Below are 22264 nucleotides of genomic sequence, written 5' to 3' on the forward strand. Positions count from 1 at the left end.
GGGTAGAAGGGAAACACATGAGGAGAGGTGTTGGTGACCAGGTATTGGAATAGCATGTAAATCAGAGCAAAGGGAGAAAGGCTGGTGATTTCAGGGTCCCAATGGCGAATTGCTTACTGAGCCAGGATTGGGGAAATGGTGTTTGCAAGTGGCTTGCTCAAATGGCAGAATGGGCACCAGGGGAGGGGATTGTCAGAACTGATTGGATATCTGCTGGCTGTGGAACTTCATTGAGCTGAGGCCAGGATCACATATAGTGACTGGTGAAATAGGGTGGTACGGGTGACATGACTACAGAACTTCTGAATAAGGAAGGAGCTAAATAATGGAGATATACCTATCTCATAGAACTGGAAGGGACCCCAAAAGGTCATCGAGTCCAGCCCCCTGCCTTCACTAACAGGATCAAATACGGATTTTTACCCCAAAACCCTAATTGGCCCGCTCAAAGATTGAACTCACAACCCTGGGTTTAGCAGGCCAATGCTCAAACCACTGAGCTATCCCTCCCCCTGTGGAGAGTTTCCCCTGATCATTATGAAAGTTCTGCTCACTGTGGACACTGGTAAACCCACATGGGTACAGCTCAGTGAGAAAAATTGGGGGCTGAGGAAGCAGTGTATGGCAATACATATAGGCTTGCAGAGGTGTGTGATCAAAATGAAAAATGTCTCAGATTCAGTACCGGGTTTACAATGGTGCCACTAGGCCCACCTCAGAAGGGGCCCACAGATATGTTTGGCGCCGGTCCCACAAAAGGTTAATCCGGCCCTGTACCTCCCAACCCAGTGCTGGTTCCTAGCAAGCCGTGGGTGGGAAAATGGAGGAAAAACTGCAGTTCTACCAGGCTGGAACCGAGGTTGAGCTCCCACGTGATCCTGCAGGACAGGGATCTGCAGACCTGTCACAGGTGGGAGGAACCCCTTCAAACCACATGCTCCATCCCATGAAGTCCAAACCTGGCTGCACGCAGGCAGGTAAAACCCTGGATTAGGCACAGCTGCTGCCACCCCACCACCTTCCACACAAACACCAAGCAAGAGGAGGCAGGATAGTGCCGTCTTTTATTCATTTACAGGAACCATGATACAGCAACTTTCACTGGTCTCTTCAAGGCAGGAGCAACCTTTGGCCACGACCCTTCATTACTGAAGACAAAGCAAACATCTTCCTCCCAACCGGACATAGGCAAGGATCAGCAGCCTCTCACACTGAGGTGCCTTCAGCAGAAGGACTGGGCTCGACCTCCTTCTTATTGTCTTCAGGTTTCATAGCAGGAAACAGCAGCACTTCCTGTGGGGGGAACCAAACACCATCAGCTTCCCCCCTCTCCCTATTCCTCACCTCCCATTCACATTCCTTTTTGCATAAAAATAAGAACCCCTAAACCAGCAAATTGTAAGTACTTGATTCATGCATACTTAAATATTACAAACCCTCTTTACTTCCTCAATGCTCAAGTTGGATTTCCCCAGGTCCCATAATGGACATCATGAAACTCCAGGAGTCAGAGAGAAAACCCCGGAAATGCCTAATTCAGAAAAAGGCAATTTTAATTTTTACCATTACGCCATTTAATCCCCCACAATGGTGCTTATGGAGTTTGGATTTCAGCTATAACTCTGAATTTCCTGGCCTTTAGAATGAGATGTGGAAGGAGACAGGTGTTTCAATCAGAGTCTCATATTACATAAGTAGCCTTATGTTTTACAACTAGAGAGTACCTTGCAGGATTTCTTACACCTTATTTCCTCCAGGTGGTCCATTACCTTAATATTATTGGAGTCTGTAAGGAACATGGTGAGCCGATCGATGCCCATGCCCCATCCAGCTGTCGGTGGAAGTCCATATTCCAATGCAGTGCAAAAGTTGTCATCAATGAACATAGCTTCATCATCACCTGCTGCTTTTGCCTAGATGATTAATGAACAGTGAGACGTAGTTCCCACTGCCCATAGTGCAGGAAATGTCAACACTCCTGCTAATTCCTATGTCACCACAAAGCGGTGCTACTACATTCCTAGAACCTAGGAGGCTATGTTCCAGGAGGGTCTGAATATTTGTAAAATCAGCTGAAGAAATGAACAACAGGGGGGTGATCTTACCCCTCATCCCAGGGTATTATCGTCTGGAGAAGTAGTCTGAAGGCTACATCACAGGCTATGTCTACACTAGAGCCAGGACTGATGCTCTGAGATCGATCCACCGGCGGTCAATTTAGCAGGTCTAGTGAAGACCCACCAAATCGACAGCAGATGGCTCTCCAGTCAACCCCTGTACTCTACCCCCGATGAGAAGAGTAAGGCAAGTCAATGGGAGAGTTTCTCCTGTCAATCCCCCGCGGTGTAGACCCTGCGGTAACTCGACTTAAGGTACGTCGACTCCAGCTACATTATTCACGTAGCTGGAGTTGCATAGCATAGGCCGACTTACCGCAGTAGTGTAGACATAGCCTTAGAAAATGGCATGGGTGCTGCCCACAACATCTAATTCTAACCAAGTTAAATGTCTTGTGAAACAGTGTTTCTGGCACTCAAGCTGCACAGGATTCCTTTTGGCGTATGTGAAGAAATGTACCTGGGGATACTGGAGACACAGCACTCCACTAGTACCAGAAGAAGGGATTATAGAAGGTATCTTTAAAACTTTTAGTATTACATTTCAATAGATAATCTTGTCAATATCTCCTCTCCTAATCAATATAATTCATAGCTGAACTACACCCTGATGGCAGTCTACAGCAGTTGCATACATCGAAGATATATTAAGAAAGTGTTCAGGAATCAATTGTCTAATGCAATAAGTATTTTGTTCTTGAAAAAAGTTAACAAGCTCTTTTGGTTCTCCATTTTTTCCATCTTTCCCATGTGTTTTGTTCCAAACTCTTCCCTCTGTGCCTGCTGCACCACTCATTTGTCCTCTAACAATTCTCCCTTTGGTGGCAGGCAGAGCTGATAGAAATATCTCCTACCTCAAGTCCAGTCCTTACAAAAGCTTATGTTAGACCCATCTGATTGAGAGATTCAGTGCCAGTAGATTCCTGTGATGTTAGTTCGGAATGTTTAGAACAGCCAGTAGGGGACATAGAAAGAGGAGATAGGACTCTGTGTAAACTGGAAATACACATTCTGGCATTCACCCCAACCACAAATGTTTTTGGTCTCTAATCTCTACAATTCCCTACCTTGGCCTGATCTTCAAAAAACTGCCGCTGCCGGAAGGGGTCGTTGAGCTCCGTGTATGCATTGCATATTTCCTTCTTCATCACAAAGAGTTCAAAGCGTTCTGTCAGTCCCTGCTGAGAGCGATGCCTGTGCAGAGGAGATAAGTCACCAGGCAGCTCAGAAACTAACATAGCTTCCTCATGAAAAACAACAAGGTCACTGTTTCAGAAGAGATGCCCACTCTGACAGTCACCACTGTGAAACTCCAGGCCACTCAGTATAGACATTTCCCCCCTGTATTTTATGCCTATGAAATGGGCTCCTTGGCTCAGGAACCAAGACCTGGACAAGTGTCAGACGTCCAAAACTGCCACATGGCACCAAATCTTTCATAGAATCATAGAATATCAGGGTTGGAAGGGACCTCAAGAGGTCATCTAGTCCAACCCCCTGCTCAAACCAGGACCAATTCCCAACTAAATCATCCCAGCCAGGGCTTTGACAAGCCGGGCCTTAAAAACCTCCAAGGAAGGAGACTCCACCACCTCCCTAGGTAACGCATTCCAGTGCTTCACCACCCTCCTAGTGAAATAGTGTTTCCTAATATCCAACCTGGACCTCCCCCACTGCAACTTGAGACCATTGCTCCTTGTTCTGTCATCTGCCACCACTGAGAACAGCCGAGCTCCATCCTCTTTGGAACCCCCCTTCAGGTAGTTGAAGGCTGCTATCAAATCCCCCCTCATTCTTCTCTTCTGGAGACTAAACAATCCCAGTTCCCTCAGCCTTTCCTCATAAGTCATGTGCTCCAGACCCCTAATGATTTTTGTTGCCCTCCGTCGGACTCTTTCCAATTTTTCCACATCCTTCTTGTAGTGTGGGGTCCAAAACTGGACACAGTATTCCAGATGAGGCCTCACCAATGTCGAATAAAGGGGAACTATCACGTTCCTCGATCTGCTGGCAATGCCCCTACTTATACAGCCCAAAATGCCATTAGCCTTCTTGGCAACAAGAGCACACTATTGACTCATATCCAGCTTCTCGTCCACTGTGACCCCTAGGTCCTTTTCTGCAGAACTGCTACCTAGCCATTCGGTCCCTAGTCTGTAGCAGTGCATGGGATTCTTCCGTCCTAAGTGCAGGACTCTGCACTTGTCCTTGTTGAACCTCATCAGGTTTTTTTTGGCCCAATCCTCTAATTTGTCTAAGTCCCTCTGTATCCGATCCCTACCCTCTAGTGTATCTACCACGCCCCCTAGTTTAGTGTCATCTGCAAACTTGCTGAGAGTGCAGTCTACACCATCCTCCAGATCATTAATAAAGATATTAAACAAAACCATCCCCAGGACCGACCCTTGGGGCACTCCGCTTGAAACTGGCTGCCAACTAGACATGGAGCCATTGATCACTACCCGTTGAGCCCAACGATCTAGCCAGCTTTCTATCCACCTTACAGTCCATTCATCCAGCCCATACTACTTTAACTTGGCAGCGAGAATACTGTGGGAGACCGTATCAAAAGCTTTGCTAAAGTCAAGCTTTCCTTTTCACAGACAATTTTTTTCCTGGGGATAAAAAAGGTTGTCATGATTTCATGACTTTATATAAAATCTCATACTCTTACCATTTGGCCAAAGGGCTCATGATTTGGGGATGATCACAGATGAATGTGGGATTGATACAGGTGACTTCCAGAAATTCACCAACAAGCTGAAAAACAGGAGGACCGAACTTTCATGTTAGAACATCTCATAATGAAGGGAGGTGCCATAAGACTGAGATGACTCACTACTTCAAAAGCCTACTTAGGGCAACGTCTTCACTGACAGCGATGAGTCCCTGCAAGACAGGCCAAGCATCCTGCTTGGAGAGGTTAAAATCTGATCTAGCCCAGGACTGTATAAAACACAAGAGTATTGTCTAAACTTCATCCAGTTTAACAAGAACTCCAGTGTCAAAACATAAACCTACCGCTATTACCTACAGTGTCTCAGGGTGGTATTGGAGTTTAATTCCAGTTTTGACATCTGTGGCACAAGCCACTAGACAAAGCAGCCAGAAAAAAAACAATCAGGCAATAGTTGGGGTGAAAAGAGGCAGAAAAGAGGAAAACAAAGCAAAGGGCCAGTATGTGTATTATACATTTACCTTACATTTTGGAGGGACATGTGAATCTAATTACACTCTTCTCTCCACTCATGCAGAGTGTGTGGAGGGAGGGAGGGGTTCTCCACACAAAAAATGTGATCCCCTATTTCTTTCAGAGTTGATCTACACTGCTTCTAACTGACTGGGAGGAAGTGTCACTGCAAGGTTATAAGGCAGGGGTGGCCAAACTTACTGACTCTCCAAGCCACATATGACAATCTTCAGAAGTTTGAGAGCCAGGCCGCACCTAGCAGGGCTCGGGGCTTCAGTCCTGTGGGAGGCGCCTGCTGGGGCTTCATCCCTGCTCTTACTAAAGCCCCGAGCCCCGGCTGGTGCATGTACCCTGTGGGTCTGAAGCCCCAAACCTCCTCCCCCCCAGTCTCATAGGTGGAGAACGAGAGGGGGGCTGGGGTGAGCCGCACTTTAACTGTAAGCTACATGCGGCCTGCAAGCCACCGTTTGGCCATCCCTGTTATAAGATATTTCTTCCTACCTGGGACCATCCACTGTACTAAAATAGCTCTCTCTTATCCTACTAGCTCAGGAACTAGGAGGCCAGGTATCAATCCAGAATCCTCTACAGACCTGCATCACTCTGCCACCAGTACAACGTGTTCTGTTATAAACATACACAGAACAACATCTCTGGGGTATTATTGAATTCTCTTTGGCAACAGGAAAAGGGCTGAATTAAATTCCAGTGTGTTTTCCTAGATGTAGCCAAACATCCCGATTCACTGAAAGTCTCATGTACATCTCTGCTACACAATCATTCTATAGATGCTGCAGTCCCCCCACCTCCACAAAGCCAGCACCTCTGACCTCTGGACTAGTAAAGGCAAGCAAGACTGCAAGCCATTTCCTTTCTTCACCTTGAACCCCTATGGAATCTGAACTGAGGTCCTTTCAGAGGGCCAGATCCTATTCTCCATATGTAACCTACCACTGAAAGAAGCCTCTGTACCAGATCATTGGAAAATAGTTAACATAATGCAGATTTTTAAAAAGGGCTCCAGAGGTGATTCTGGCAAACACAAGCCAGTAAGCCTACCTCCAGTACAGGGCAAACAGGTAGAAACTATACTAAAGAACAGAATTATCAGGCACACAGAAAGACACGAGTCAGTACAGCTCTTGTAAAGGGAAATTACGCCTAACCAATCTATTTGAATTCTTTGAGGGAATCAGCAAGCATGTGGACAAGGATGATCCAATCGATATAGTGTACTTGGATTTTCAGAAAGTCTTTGACAAGGTCCCTCACCAAAGTCTCTTAAGGAAACTAGTCATAGAATAACAGTGAAAGTCCTCTCATGGATCAGTAACTGGTTAAAAGATAAAAACCAAAAGGTAGGAAGAAATGGCCAGTTTTCACAATGGAAAGAGGTAAATAGCAGGGTCTCCCAAGGATCTGGCCTGGGACCTGTGCTGTTCAACCTATTCATTAACGATTTGGAAAAGGGAGTGAACAGTGAAGTGGCAATGTTTGCAGATGATACAAAAAATTTCAGGGGAATCTCACAAGACTGGGTGACAAAATGGTAGATGAAATTCCACACTGATAAATTGAAAGTAATGCACATTGGAAAAAATAATTCCAATAAGTACCCATATATAATGATGGGTTCTACATTAGCTGTTCCCACTCAAGAAAAAGATCTTGGACTCACTTTGAAAACTTCAGCTCAATGCATGGCAACGGTCAAAATGCTAACAGAATGTTAAGTACCATTAGGAAAGGGACAGCAAATATTGTAATGCTACTATATAAATCCATGGTGTACCCACACCTTTAATACTGCATGCAGTTCTAGTCACCTATCTCAGAAAGGATATACTGGAACTGGGAAAGATTCACAAAAGGGCAACAAAGATTATCAAGGGCATGGAATGGCTTCCATATGAGGAGAGATTAAAAAGATTAGTGCTGTTCAGCTAAGAAGATAAACAATTAATGGGGCATATGAAAAAGGTGTATAGTAGAACCAATGGTATGGAAAAAAATGGAGAAAGAAGTGTTACTTACCCATTCCCACAATACAAAAAACAGTGGTCCCCCAATGAAATTAATAGGCAGTAGGTTTAGTCTAAACAAGAGGAAGTACTTTTTCCCCACACAATTAACATATTGCCATGGTGATCACCAAAAGCATAACTAAGTTAAAAAAAGAATTAGATAAATTCATGGAAAACAGGTCTGTGACACTATACCCCATATTCTTCATAGAGATATTGTTATGATATGAATATGGCATAACTAAGATGTGTTTTACGCAAGATGGGTCTTGTGAGATATCATTAGAAAGGTTATGATAGGCTAAGTATGATTATCCTATTTGCATGCATATTTATTTCTGTATAGAAGTTAGAAATATTGACTATCAATTACAACTGGGTTTACACCTGGAGAATGCAATCAGTCTGGATAGGCCATTAGAAAAAACAATAGGTCTTTGAAGATGCTAATCTCCCACCTTCCTTAGAAGCTTTCCTGGGATGCCACAAACAACCTCTGACTCATGGCTGCTTTGACACTGCACAGTCATGTGATCACATCACCTGGTACTGGACTCCCTAATAGAATACCAGTATTTTTCCACTGGGGGTGGGGGGAGATAACCACACTGGGGAAAAAAGGGTTCCCGCCATATGTAAAACTTATTTAAGGCCAAGGAGTGACTTAATCTGTGTTTTTTCTTCACTGAATCCCTGCCTAAGGCGACTGTTGGACACATCTAAGGGTATGTCTACACTGCCAAGTTTCTGCACAAGTTATACCACTTTTATTAAAGCGCTGGAATTAAACCACTGTTGCGTGTCCACACTGTGCTCGTGACGGTGGAGCGTATCCACATTATCAGCTCTTGCAACGGCAAAGAGAGCAGTGCACTGTGGTAGCTATCCCACTGTGTAACTGGCCGCAGGGTGCTTTGGGAAGGGTTTGCAGTGCCTCATGGGGCAGGCATAGCATCACATGATGAAGATTTCCCAATCCCACTGTTCCATGGGCATCCTACTACATTGCCAGCTGCTTGTCAACTGAAGTGTGCGCGCGGGGGAGGCAGAGTGTGTGTGTGTATGGTGGGGGAGGAGAGAGACCGTGTGTTTTGGGGGACAGAGTGTGTCAGCATGCTGTCTTGTAAATTCAGACAGCAGCAGGACCAACCAATCCTAGGCAGGGGGAGGGGGAAACCCTGACCATCAGCCCCCGCCTCCCTCCCCAGCTCTCTGCACAGCACAAGCATTACGCATTAATGGTTTGCTTTGTGTCCTGGAGCAGATCAGCACAGCATGCAAGGGCTGTCAGAAATGGAGCTTTGAAAGGGGAGGGGCACATGTCTCCAGGGTAGCCGAGTTCAAAACAATGACCAGAGCGGCCACTTGAGGGATTATGGGACACTTCCAGAGGCCAACTGATTGCTTTCTGCGCTGCAATATGTTTACTCTGCCAATACAACGCTGGAGCCTCTGCGCTTTAAGGCTTATTACTCTCGGCTAAGTGGTTTTTTTGCAACGCTGCAACTGAGGAGTTTCTGCGCACAAAGTTGTTTGTCAGTGTGTACACTTCGGGAGTTACAGCACAGAAAGTGGCTTTACTGCGCAGTAACTTGCCAGTGTAGACAAGGCCTAAGAAACAAAGAGAAAGCGGGGGAGAAGAGCTGAACCCAGACTGGGAAGATGTCTGGCCTGTGAAAGAAATACCTGGAGTTTTAAGCTGCAAGCAAGAGCAGCTTGTCTTCAAGAACCTCTGCAATCTGCCATAAAACAACATTTAGGGTGAGAAATTACTACTTGTAACCAGTTTCTTTAGTATATTAAACTTAGTTTGCGTGTATTTTATTTGCTCAGTAAACTGCTTTGATCTCTTTGCTAACGCTTATCATTTAAAATCTATCTTTTGTAGTTAATAAACTTGTCTTTGTTTTCTCTAAAACCAGTTTGTGGAATTCATAACTGGAGGGCAAAAAGCTGCGCATATCTTCCTCCACATTGAGGGAGGGAGCGAATTTTATGAGCTTACGCTGTACAGTTCTCTGTGCAGCACAAGAGGATACAATTTGGGGTTTACACTCCAGAGGGGGTGTGCACTTGAGTGCTGGGCAGTTCCTTAGCTGAACTTTCCCATGCAGAGCTGATCTCAGTGTCTGTCTTTCTGCAGCTGGCTGTGTCCCTACCTGTGTGTGTGCTGGAGGAGGACTGAGGGCCAGATCTCAGGATTATGAAAAAGCCACCTCCACTTACCTTATCAAGAAGCCTGGCCGTGGTCCTGGGAGGTGGACACTCAACACCTCTCTCCACACAAATAGCATCAAAGAACTTGCGAGTTTCTGTTTCATAATGCAAAATATTAGAGAAGCTGTTCATATAATCAGTTCTTCTCCCCCTCCTCCCCACCTGCAGAATGATCCAGACACAATGGAGAAGGACTGGAATGACTTTCAGTATTTTCTGTCATAATACACTGTGAGACATACCAGCTAAGGAATACAGTTTCAGCCTTCCACAGAGCACGAAGGGCAGTATTAATTGCTGCCAATTTAAACTCAAACATAAGATTCCTAATCCCAGACTCTAGATGCTCTGACAACAGTTATAAACACAATCCCACACAGAGAGCGCCACTGTGGACAAACAGCCAGTCTCAGCATAAAAAAAAAAAAAAAAAAAATCTATCTACAAAGATGATCTATTCCAGTGGTCCCCAACCTTTCTGTTGCAATAGCATATTCATGTTCCCAGAAGAGTGTGGCGGGCGCCAGATGACCAGCTGCCAAAATGCCGCCAAGAACTGGCGTCATCGAGAAGTGTCGCTGCCGAAATGCCGCTGAGAAGCAGCGGCATTTCGATGGCAACGCTTCTTGGCGTTGCCACTTCTCGGCAGCATTTTGGTGGCTGGTTGTCCGGTGGCCGCACTCCTCGGCGGCGGGTTGTCCAGCGGAAGCGCTCCCTTGTCAGTAGAAGGGTGCACATAAATGCCCCGGCGGGCACTATTGCGCCTACAGGTACCGCATTGGAGACCACTGATCTATCATTTCTCCCAAATACCTGCTCAAACTGAGGAGTTTTGAAGAATGTCCTAATGGTCAACAGATTTGGACCATTTCAGATCAAGGAGGCAGTGGGAGGATACTCCAAAGTTGACAGGTCCTCAAAGAGCATATCTGCCAGCAGCCTTCACTCTCATAAATCAAGGGGCTCCTATGTTAAGCACTTCTGCTGATTGCAGTAGCATCAGTATCACACAAAGAGAGGGCCAGTCTCTCAAGTAGGCAGGTCCCAGAGCTATTTTAGGGTTAACAAAACGAAATCAAGCAGCTGAAAAAGCCAGAAAACCCATGCAGATCCTAATGTCACATGATCATGATGAGATTTTCCACTTAAGAGAACTACCAAATTGTTCACTAGCTTTAGTTTTCAGATATATTTAAGGTGTAGACCAGTGGTTTTCAAACTGCGGGTCGCGACCCAGTATTGGGTAGCGGAATGCAAGGCACTGGGTTGCGCCAGCTCTGCTCAGCACTGCCGACTGGACTGTTAGAAGTCCCGTTGGCGGTGCTGCCTGGCTAAGGCAGGCTAGTTCCTACCTGTTCTGATACCGTGCTGCGCCCTGGAAGCGGCCAGCTGCAGGTCCTAGGCCGGGGGGGGGGGGGGGGGGGGGGGCGGCAGCGCTCCACGTGCTTCCCCCACACTGAGCACCGGCGCGCAGGGGCAGGTGGAAGAGCCATGCAGAGCCACTTGCGCACCTCCGCTTAGGAAGTGGACTTGCTGCTGGCCGCTTCCAGGGCACAGCGCAGTCCGCAGTGCCAGGACAGGCAGGAACATAAGAACATATAACATAAGAACATAAGGAAGCCTGCCTTAGCACCTCCACTGCGCCGCTGACCAGGAGCTGCCCAAGGTAAATCCGTTCCCCAATCCCCTGCCCCACCCCTAGCCCTGAGCCCACCCCAAACCTCTCATCCCTGGCCCCACCCCAGAACCATGGCCCCCTCCTGCACCCTAGCCCTGAGCCCTCCCCTGCACCCCAAACCCGTCATCACCAGCCCAGAGCTCTGACCCCCTCCCACACCCTGAACCCCTCATTCCCAGCTCCATCCAGCAGCCCTCACCCCAACCTTCTGCCCCAGCTCCGTTAGGTCGTGGGCATCAACAATTTTCTTCAACTGGGTCACCGGAAAAAAAGTTTGAAAGCCACTGGTGTAGACTGCGGTATAGTGCATTATAGCCTTGTCTAGAGGTAGCAAGGCTCACATCTGAGGGAAAAGATCATAACTACCCAACCAAATCATTGCTGCTATGTAATCACCTAAAAGCAGCTCTCCACAACTGTCAACTCAAGGGACAAATGGCAGATGCATTTTCAGCCACAGGGCCCCGTATAATCTTCCAGTTGCTACCCCAACCTATTTGCACTCCATGCCCTATGTGACGGTGCACCCCATAAGGCTTTATGGAGATATGCTTATGAATGTATATATGACATAACTGGAATATGTTTTATGCTACATATGCCATGTAACATCTCTGTAAAGGTTATGATGCACTGAATCTATTCATCCTATTTATATGCATGTATCATTTTTGTATTCGAAGTTATGAATATTGGCTGTGTACTTGCTTGATTTCTAAGTAGCCTTAGTAAAGCATTTGGTCAGCTTCTTGAGAAAGGAATGTGCAAATTAAGTGCCCCATCAAGAAACACTCAAAGGACAATGAGAGAGAGGAGGGGGGTCTCCACCCACAAGAGAAAGTCTATTTAAACCCCGGGGAGACCCCTCCATTTTGTCTTCACCCCCAAGGATACCTGAAAGAAACTGGAACAAAGGACAGTAACTACAGGAGGTGAGTGATTGCTGGACCCAGAATAGAAGGAGACTAGTCTGTAAAAGGAAGCTTATTGGAATTCCTCTGAGGGTGAGGTTTTATCTGTATTCAGTTTTCTTACTCTATTAGACATAAACTAGCGTATTTTATTTTATTTTACTTAGTAATTTACTTTGTTCTGTCTGTTACTACTTGGAACCACTTAAATCCTACTTTCTGTATTTAATAAAATCACTTTTTTACTTATTAAATTAACCCAGAGAATGTATTAATACCTGGAGGGGCAAAACAGCTGTGCATCTCTCTCTCTCTCAGTGTTATAGAGGGCGAACAATTTATGAGTTTACCCTGTATAAGCTCTATACAAGGTAAAATGGATTTATTTGGGGTTTCGACCCCATTGGGAGTTGGGCATCTGAGTGTTAAAGACAGGAACACTTCTTAAGCTGCTTTCAGTTTAAGCCTACAGCTGTTAGGGGACATGGTTCAGACCTGGCTCTGGGTTTGCAGCAGGCTAGCGGGTCTGGCTTCAAACCAGGCAGGGCACTGAAGTCCCAAGCTGCCAGGGCAGGAAAGCAGGGGCAGAAGTAGTCTTGGCACATCAGTTGGCAGCCCCAAGGGGGTTTCTGTGATTCAACCCATCACACCCTAATAACTATCAGATACAGAGGGTCTTATCTGCTCCCTAAGAGACAGACGAAACAGAGATACAACACTGGGTGTCAATGCAGTGAAAACACTTCAAGCCAGGCCTCCTCACTAACTCTCCCAACAGTGTCATGTATACACAATGAAGTCTTAAAGGCAATCAAGCAGAACCTTGCTGACCCTTACAAGAACCTGCAGGGCATCAAGACTACACTCTGAAATCTTGTAGTTAAATCAAACAAAACCACAGTCAGGCAACCCCATCTACTCAGCTTACATGCAGATCTGAGCAGAACACAACCTTATAATAAACAGTATTAAAGGCAGCTTATAGATCAACATGGACTGGGGGTTAGAGGTCTTTGCCCCATAATAGCGAGGGGGAGGTGAAAGCACACAGACTCCTCATCTGACCTTCAGTCTCAAAGTGATCCGTTGCTGGAAGTTTCACTCCCAGGATTCTCTCCAGTTCACACACCATGCTGATTTTCCGGAAGGGTGGGGTGAAATCTATCTCACAGGCATGGCCATCAGGACCATCTGGGTGATAAGTGACCTTGTAACTTCCAGTAATGTGCTTCACCATTCCTACAAGATAAAACTGCACTTAAAATCAATGCCATGCTGTATCACATGCTATCTTCACACTGATTCTTATTCTCCTTTAATTAATATTAGTTAGGTCACCTGAAAGCAGCTTTTCTGTGATCTCCATCAGGTCATGATAGTCTGCATAAGCCATGTAAAACTCACAGGTTGTGAATTCAGGATTATGAGTCAAATCAATTCCTTCATTCCGGAACTGGCGCCCAATTTCGTATACCCTGTCCATGCCTCCAACCACCAACATCTAAACAAAAAGAAATCCAGCTGGTCACATTAGCCTTCTGAAATGAAGTCAAGAAAGTTCTGACTAGCACAAAATTGCACAAATCTACATTCCCAAGCTTATCAGCAAAAAACAGAGGTAAAAGGAGCACTAGACAAACCTAATGAACTCTGGTTCAATTATCCTGACATCCATTATTCTCCAATCAATGTGGGCCTCTTTCCTGCTCACCTCTTTAGCCATGCTCCACCTCAGCAAGGTTGCTTTTGTCAACCCAATTAAATCTGCTGGCCTTTAGTCTAATCGTTATTTCAATCTTATGCTTCACATTTTGGGAAGGCAGATAAAGTCAGAAAAGTGTGATGCTTAGCCCACTGGGGGAATCACCTCTCACCTTGTGATAGAGTTCTGGCGCAATTCTCATGTACAACTTCATGTCCAGTTCATTGTGATGCGTAATGAAAGGTTTAGCCACAGCTCCGCCTGGAATAATATTCATCATGGGAGTTTCAATCTGATGAAAAAAAATGTGTTAAACCTTAGCTCAAATATTCTCATGCCCCCGACTCAATCATATCCTCCCCTCCATTCCCCATGCTACAACTATTTTGATAATGTGTGTTCAATAAATACTTCAGTTAAAGAGAGAACCTGGCTCAGATATAAAATCTCTACATTCTATTTATTCATTCACCATCATGAGCAGAGAAATTATTCTGAAATAAAAGATTTTCCTATGTAGTCAACAAGGTCAGTCTATTTAAGCCATCTTCTCTATCAAGAGCTTAGCAGGAACAACTATATTCTGCACAATTAAGGAGCTGTGGAGTAGGCGAAGGAACAGGGATTGGGCCAAGCTGTTGAAGACATTTTCAGTGATATCACCAACCTCCAGCAGAGAAAGTCTGGCTTCTCAGGAAGTCTAAACCTTGTAAAACTACACTGACAAGTGAAATTATGTATATGGAAACAAAAGTTAATCAATCCTTCTCAATGTGTCCCATCTGCTCCATTTCACCAATTACACTAAGTTCCTTGGGGCAGCAACTGACAGCAACCAACTGAGAAATAAATACTGAAAGAAGCAGAATGCCTTTCACTACCTGAACACTTTGCAAAAACTACACTACTTTAAATGTAATTGCTTTGGTAAAAGATGGGGGTTTTAATTATTTAAAATTAAGATATAAAATATTGCATCTGAAAAAGTTTCCAGGAGCATAAGGACACTATACGGCTAGATCTGTTATTTTATAATTAGCGGGGGGGGGGGTCTGTCTGCATGTGTGTCTGTGTGGAGAGACAGAGTTCTGGAGCCCCAAAGGAGTTCTACAGTATACAATGGTTTTCAAAATATGTGTCTTGTAGATATGAGCACGTAGGCAGGCAAAATCAACATGTGATTTCTCTCTCTCTGGGCTGCAGCGCTCCTGGAGACTATGCCAACCTAACTTTCACGGAAGCTGCATTTTTCAGGTGTTTAAAGGTGCATGAGTAATGGAGTATAACCACATGCCTCACAACTTAGTCTATTCAAGAGTACTATACATCACTAGGCCCAAATAAAGAGTAAAATGCCAGGGAACGGAAGGATCTGCCAGGTATATAGATAAAATAAACATTTTCTAAAAACAGCCATCAGTGATGGGAAGAAGGTGATGTGGCATGGCAATTCACCCAAATGATGGCAATACCAATACCCGCTCCTCTTTCAAAAGGGCTCCCCAAGATGTGGGCAATTTTACAATTTGGTTAGGCTCCACAAGAGTCTGCCTCGTTCTACCCACTGTCAGGGTTGTGCTGACCAGTCAGCTCTAACCTCCACACAAGTAAAGTAGGGGTTGCAGGCTGCATGTCCCACTGCATTAGGTACCATACCACCACTAGGGGTCTGGCGCTTGGGTTGCATTAGCAGGAATTAATCCAGCTCTGTTATTCATTTAGGGACAGTACAAAACAAGCACTTTTTTATTCCAACTGCAACCATTTAAAACAGGGAAAAACAAGGAAAACGAGTTTCTCATACTGATTCAGAATGAGGCTCAGGGTTCCAATGGAAGCAAAAAGGTCTGTCCACAACATAGGAAATGGAAGCCAAATGAGAGTCTCTATTGAAGGAAGATTCAGAACGGATCTAGGATCTGAAGGGAAAGAGTTAACTTTTGTAGAGTTTGTGTGGCAATGCCTTCCCAAGTCACTTTGTATTAAAGACACTGGCTGTTTCTCCTGCACGGTAGTTAATTACCAGCGTGATCACCAAGCCTAAATGGCCTATTTGAATGGTAGTTTACAAGTGATTAATTTCAGGAAAATAGGAAACATACAGTCATGAAGTAATGGCACCTTGACACAGCACATATCGGTGTTTAATATTTGAGAACCGCAATATATTCATTAGTTATTTCACACAAACAACTCCACTAGCAGCTTTTGTGGATCAAGTAGACAAAGTGGTTAAAATTTGCCAAGTAGTGGGTAGCAAAGAGAGTCATACTTTGAGAGTGGAAGTGGAAACAGGAATTTGGAAGTATCTAGAAATAAACAAGTCTTTTGTTCTGGTATGTTGTTCGCTGTTATATCTTGCATGAAACATAGGTAGTATTTATTGTAAGTTAGATTGACTCTTCTTTTTTGGGGTTGGTGGGGGGAGGGGAGAACGTCCCCTCATTCTCAAGGGTGTTATTTAACAAACTTCAATTATGGAAGAGCGCAATGGGGGAACAAAAATAATTGATAAATTGAATTGCTAACTTGGGGTTTGCTCAGTCAAAGAGCAACCCTCAGAAATTGCCCTGTCACCTGAAAAGGAGCAGACAAAGAAGAATAAACTCTATTGCACTTAGTGTGCTTTGTGGCTCCATGGCACAAAATTGATAGAACATGTATACTGAGCCAAAGTCAATATGTATATTTCTCCCACTCCCATGCACATTTTGTACGTGAGGTGGGGTTGGTTTCTCCTCGGGGCTGAAGAAGTGTGAAAAAGACCAGCACACAGAGAGAAGCAAAGTACCAAACCTTACCTCAAGAAAGCCCAACTCATCCAGGAATCTCCGGAGGTATGTGATGATCTTTGCACGGATTATAAACTTCTGTCTCACATAGTCATTAAGAATTAAATCCAAGTATCTTTGACGAAACCTAGTTTCCTGAAAAGGATGGATAATTTTAGAACAATCTAAATTATACTTATTGCCAAAGAGAAAAAAATAAAACTTGATCTTCATTTGGTGCACTGATACCAATGATACCACACACACAAAATCTGCCAGTTTGGCTTCAACACCAGGAGTGGTTGTTACCTTGTCTTTGAGCCCAAAGTGAAGGTGGGGCAACATGTGCAGGCATGGAGAAAGCAGAGAGATTTCCCAGGGAATAATGCTCAGCTCCCCTTTCTTTGTCTTTCCAGGACTCCCTTGAACTCCAATAATGTCCCCCCGACGCAGCTTGTTGTTAATGTGGATATATTCTTCCTCCGATTTGTAGTTCCTGCAAGTGGAAAAATAAACACCTTTTAAGCACTTTTTGTCCATAGATCAAGCTCTGCTGAGTCTCTTTCCACCCAAAACACTTAATATTCAAGTATCAGAGGGGCAGCCGTGTTAGTCTGTACCCACAAACGAGGAGTCCAGTGGCACCTTAAAGGCTAACAGATTTATTTGGGCATAAGCTTTCGTGGGTAAAAAACCCACTTCTACTCCATGCATCTGAAGAAGTGGGTTTTTACCCACAAAACCTTATGCCTAATTAAATCTGTTAGTCTTTAAGGTGCCACCGAACTCCTCATTACTTAATATTCACTTATTGGCTAGCATAGGCGCCTCGAGGTCCTGTACTGTGTTCGCCACCACCTGGCTAGAGACTAGGAATCTGAAATGAAGCTCACAAGCATAGGGAAGAAGATGATGTCATCTGCTAATCTGCTCCTCTCAGAAAGTACAGTTTGATTTAGAATGCTGCTATGGCTATCCCTAGTTACCTGGAGTTTGCCATAACTTGCAATTTGACTCCCTCTCCACGGAGATCATAGAAGATCAGTTTCCCTCCAGAGGCACGTTTTGCATGGATTCGACCTAGAAACCCAAAGTTAGATGGTCCAATGGTTACAGCAAGTCAAAGTCAGAACGCTTTCCATTTTCCCAAAACAAAGATACAACTCCATGCCCAAGCCAAGGCACAGCATCACTCCTACCTTGTACCCAGGCAACATATCACCAACCTCCATCCCATCATTGGTTGGCAAGGTAATGGAATCTCAGAATTAATCCCTCTCATCAGACCTGCTCACTTGCTTGTCAAGGACTCTAAAGCTCTATCTTCTATCCCAAAGGTCCCAACCCTGCTACAGCCTTAGCACCATGAGGAATTGCTGAGCAAGGTCCACAGAGTTGTGGAGGCATTCCCATCTATCTCCCTCCAAGAATGGTAAGTGCTTGTCTTCACAAAGTGGCAGACTGTCTCCCCCAAGTCCCAGGTGAGTCTTTACCTGCCACTCTCACTGTAATGTCTCTCAGGTGATCTCCTGCCTGCAGGTGGCTGTACCTCTCTATGAAGTCTGTGAGGGAAAGGCTTACGTGGAACTTGTGTGGGTAAGGATCTTCATTGGTTCCTTTCAGCTGCTGGATTGCCTGACTGCGGATCTTGTAATATTGCTGTCATCAGTCATAAACAAGAACATTTATGTTAGACACCAAAGGGATTGTACAGCTCACAAGTTAAAGCAGAGTTGATTTGACTTGTGAATATTTATTTGACAAGTCAGACAATACCTGAGTGACTAAGGCTTTTTCACCTCAGAAGAGTCAGCTCCTCTGACAGAAAGCACAAAAAAAAGGCAGAGGGCACTTAAGAGGTTGGACTAAGAAGAGGCTAAATGAATGCAGTGATGAAGCAAGAAGAAGAGAGTCATTGCTTTAAGCCATTACCATTCAAACCTTAGATACAGTAACTTCTCACTTAACATTGTAGTTATGTTCCTGAAAAATGCGACTTTAAGCGAAACAATGTTAAGTGAATCCAATTTCCCCATAAGAATTAATGTAAATGAGGGGACTAGGTTCCAGGGAATTTTTTTTCACCAGACAAAAGACTATTTTTATATATATATACACATACACACACACACATATACACACAATAAGTTTTAAACAAACAATTTAATACTGGTACACAGTGATGATGATTGTGAAGCTTGGTTGAGGTGGAGGAGTCAGAGGGTGAGATATTTCCAGGGAATGCCTACTGCTAAATGATGAACTAGCAATTGGCTGAGCCCTCAAGGGTTAACTCTCACAGTCTACAAAGCAGCAGGAATGGAGGGAAGGGGGGAGAGAAGAGAGAGAGAGAGAGAGTGTGTGTGTGTGGCATTTCCCCTTTAAGTACACTGCCTTATTAATTAGATCAGCTTACTGAGACCACAGCAGCTGCTGCCAGCGACCTCCCTCTGTCCTGAGCCCTGCTGTGTGTCCCCCCTGCTCTATGGAAGATGGGGTAAGCGGGGTGCAGGAGCAGGGGGGCACCCTGACATTAGCCCCTCTCTTCTTCCCCTCCCCCCCGCACAGCAAACAGAAGTCTCAGGGAGCAGCTCCAAGGCAGAGGGCAGGAGCAGCACATGGCAGTGGGGGGAGGGACAGCTGCAATTGTTAGCCTCCTGGGCAGCTGCTGCACAGGGAACTTAGGGGAGTGGGGAGCTGATAGGGCGGTTGCCTGTCCACCCAGGTTCCAACCACCCACCAGCTAGCTCCACCGGGCTGCTCTTCCTGCAAGCAGTGGACAAAGCAGGCGGCTGCCAAACAACGTTAGAAGGGAGCTTTGCACAACTTTAAATGAGCATATTCCCTAACTGATCAGCAACGTAACAACGATAACCGGGACGACTAAGTGAGGAGATACTGTATATCCTCTCCCTCAAGCAGGTTTTTTGGGGAATATTAGTAATCCTTGCTTGCCGCCTCACTGTCCAGCTAAGAACATAAGAACGGCCACACTGGGTCAGACCAAAGCTCCATGTAGCCCAGTATCCTGTCTTCTGACAGTGGCCAATGCCAGGTGCTTCAGAGGAAATGAACAGAACAAGTAATCATCAAGTGATCCATCCTCTGTCACCCATTCCCAGTTTCTGGCAAATAGAGGCTAGGGACACCACCCTTGTCCATCCGGGCTAATAGCCTTTGATGGACCTATCCTCCATGGACTTATCTAGTTCTTTTTTGAGTCCTATTATAGTCTTGGTCTTCACAACATCCTCTGGCAAAGAGTCCCACAGGTTGACTGTGTGTTATGTGAAAAAATACTTCCTTTTGTTTTAAAACTACTACCTATCAATTTCATTTGGTGACCCCTAGTTCTTGCGTTACATGAAGAAGTAAATAACACTTCCTTATTTACTTTCTCCACACCAGTCATGATTTTATTGGAAGGTTGGAACATAACTCTAGTGAAATGCTGCTAATGACACTCCTTTTGCAGGATAAATCCCGTATCTCAGTCATTCTATAAGATAGACCATATATGCTCCTAGCTAGCACAATATATAATGCAGGGAGCAGATTTCTTATTCAGCTGAAATTAGTTATATTAATAAACTGGATTTTTTTGATCATCTTTATATTGTGCATAATTTTTTTTTTTTTTTTTTTTTTTCACATTTTAAGTAGTAAGGTAGTACAGGCAAAATTCCCATTGCAGACAGTTATTGCCTTCTTCAATGAGTGGCCAAGCAAGCACATAAACCAAACACCCATCTGAAATAGCCTCCCAGCTAATGGTCCTGAAAAGGTGCAGTTCAGAGCTGGCTCAGGTCATAGTTCACTTCCCTTCTAACTCTCCAGATCAGCACTGATTAGCAATCAAACAGGAATCAGTAAGACTTATTCTCATAGTCCTAACAGGCATTGGCCAAACTACTCACATTGGGGTCCAGGCTTTCCTCATCAGCTCCATTGCAGTTCTCAGATCCCAGGGTCAAGGCAGATTTGCTCAGATGCTTCTCACTTTGCTCTTTTTGCTTTGCCTCTTTGTCGGCTACTTTTCTCTCGGCCTTCAAACGTCTCTTCAGCTCACTAGAAAAAAGAGAGGAAAACAGACACAGAAGCCACTTTGAAAGTTACAGAAAGAAACACTTGCCAGAGAGGTTCTGTCCAAGGGTCACCTTATACTTAACTCTCTCTCATCTCCCCAAGAGGACATGCTGCCTTGCTCCACCTCATAGGAAGTGATAAGTACCCAAATTCTATTCTGAGCTGCTCCAATCTCTCACCTTACAGTCAGCAGTATCCAGAGAAAGCAGTACTAGCTGGGCATTGTCTCATATAGAGGAAATGTGCTTGTTTTTTTCTTGACCCTACACTGTTCACCTTTCACACCCCTAGAAACTTTACATAACAGACAGTCAAAATAAGGTAAAAGTCTTCAGTGAGAGAAGTACCAAGGAAAATTACAGTACAGTTTGAAGAAACTAAAGTGTTTTCCCCCTGGGCACAACAGATATAGAGTCTCCAGTCTATAACAATCACCATGCATATCTGTAACCTACTTAGGCACCAAATGAAATTAATAGGCAGCAGGTTTAAAACAAACAAAAGGAAGTTCTTCTTCACACAGCGCAGTCAACTTGTGGAACTCCTTGCCTGAGAAGGTTGTGAAGGCTAGGACTACAACACGTTTAAAAGAGAGCTGGATAAATTCATGGTGGTTAAGTCCATTAATGGCTATTAGCCAGGACGGGTAACGAATGGTGTCCCTAGCCTCTGTCTGTCAGAGGATGGAGATGGATGGCAGGAGAGAGATCGCTTGATCATTGCCAGTTAGGTCCACTCCCTCTGGGGCACCTGGCATTGGCCACTGTTGGTAGACAGGATACTGGGCTAGATGGACCTTTGGTCTGACCCCGTACGGCCGTTCTTATGTTCTAGGCTCAAATTCTCAAAAGTATTTAGCGCCTGACCTCCACTGAAGTAAATGGAAGATAGAAACAGCCTAAATACCTTTGAGGATCTAGGCCTTAATCACTCCAGGACCTCCGCTCTACCACGTGCTCCACAGACAAGTGCCAAAGCACAAAGGTTTCTATGGTGCCCCAGGGCCCCCAGGCAAAGGGGGGGGAGATGCCATGAGAGGATTCATCAGGGAAGGTCACTGACGCCGCAAGACACTCGCCCACCACCTGTAGCGCCCCGGGCAGGGCTTCCCGGGCAGGGACTTCATGAGAAAGGAGGTGGCGACACTCAAGACGAGAGCAACAAATCACCAACCTTCTTTGGTCATGAAGTGCCTGGAGCCTTCGGAGAGCGGGGCAGGCGGCGCGGGGAGGCCGAGCCCGCCAGGCCCAGCCAAAGCGGCCCCGAAGGAGCCGAGCGGCTGCTGGGTTCAGCATGGCGCGGGCGCGAGCGCTCGGCTCTAGAGACCGTCACCTAGTAAGAAACAGACACCGGATCAGCGAAGGGCCGCGTCTCCCGGGGCCCCGCCCAGGCCGCCCGCTCCCCAGGTCCCGGCACAGACCCCAACCCCGCGCTCTCACTTTTTGCTAAGAGGGGCCTCAGCCTCCACCACGTCACTGGCCGGAGCAGCCCCAGCCGCCGCCGCCATCTTCCCGGACCGGTCCGAGAGAGAAGGAGCACTTCCGGGTCAGAGACCATTTGGGTCAGGG

At 45.5% G+C, this 22264-nt stretch overlaps 1 protein-coding gene across 2 annotated transcripts; it reads right to left on the minus strand.

Moving 5' to 3' along the window:
• Nucleotides 1-1045: 1045 nt before the first annotated feature.
• On the minus strand, nucleotides 1046-22243 carry KARS1 (lysyl-tRNA synthetase 1). 2 transcript variants are annotated; one of them, XM_054048614.1, is made up of 15 exons: nucleotides 22136-22222; nucleotides 21870-22028; nucleotides 20528-20678; nucleotides 18104-18269; nucleotides 17597-17690; nucleotides 16920-17106; nucleotides 16641-16766; nucleotides 14012-14131; nucleotides 13476-13638; nucleotides 13203-13376; nucleotides 9558-9643; nucleotides 4792-4877; nucleotides 3185-3311; nucleotides 1770-1913; nucleotides 1046-1293 (listed from the first exon to the last, which is right to left on the minus strand). In XM_054048614.1, exons 2-15 carry the CDS (start codon nucleotides 21989-21991, stop codon nucleotides 1207-1209), a joined length of 1833 nt encoding a protein of 610 aa, XP_053904589.1. In that variant the 5' UTR covers nucleotides 21992-22028; nucleotides 22136-22222; the 3' UTR covers nucleotides 1046-1206. The 2 variants fall into 2 exon arrangements, with proteins under 2 accessions (XP_053904589.1, XP_053904590.1); XM_054048615.1 differs by lacking the exon at nucleotides 21870-22028 and having other exon boundaries at nucleotides 22136-22243.
• Nucleotides 22244-22264: the final 21 nt, after the last annotated feature.

The sequence above is a fragment of the Malaclemys terrapin genome, chromosome 14, assembly GCF_027887155.1.
Source record: "Malaclemys terrapin pileata isolate rMalTer1 chromosome 14, rMalTer1.hap1, whole genome shotgun sequence".
NCBI classification, from domain to species: Eukaryota; Metazoa; Chordata; order Testudines; family Emydidae; genus Malaclemys; species Malaclemys terrapin.

Bases quoted from the DNA above. Each gene is read 5' to 3' on its own strand.
- KARS1 (XM_054048614.1), bottom strand. From the start codon at position 21,991: ATGCTGAACCCAGCAGCCGCTCGGCTCCTTCGGGGCCGCTTTGGCTGG. The intron at 18,270-20,527 runs GTGAGTAGTTTG...GACTGATGACAG, and splicing joins AGGAAAGCCTGGACCCCAAT to CAATATTACAAGATCCGCAG. The intron at 14,132-16,640 runs GTAAGGTTTGGT...TTTTTTCATCAG, and splicing joins ATGAGTTGGGCTTTCTTGAG to ATTGAAACTCCCATGATGAA.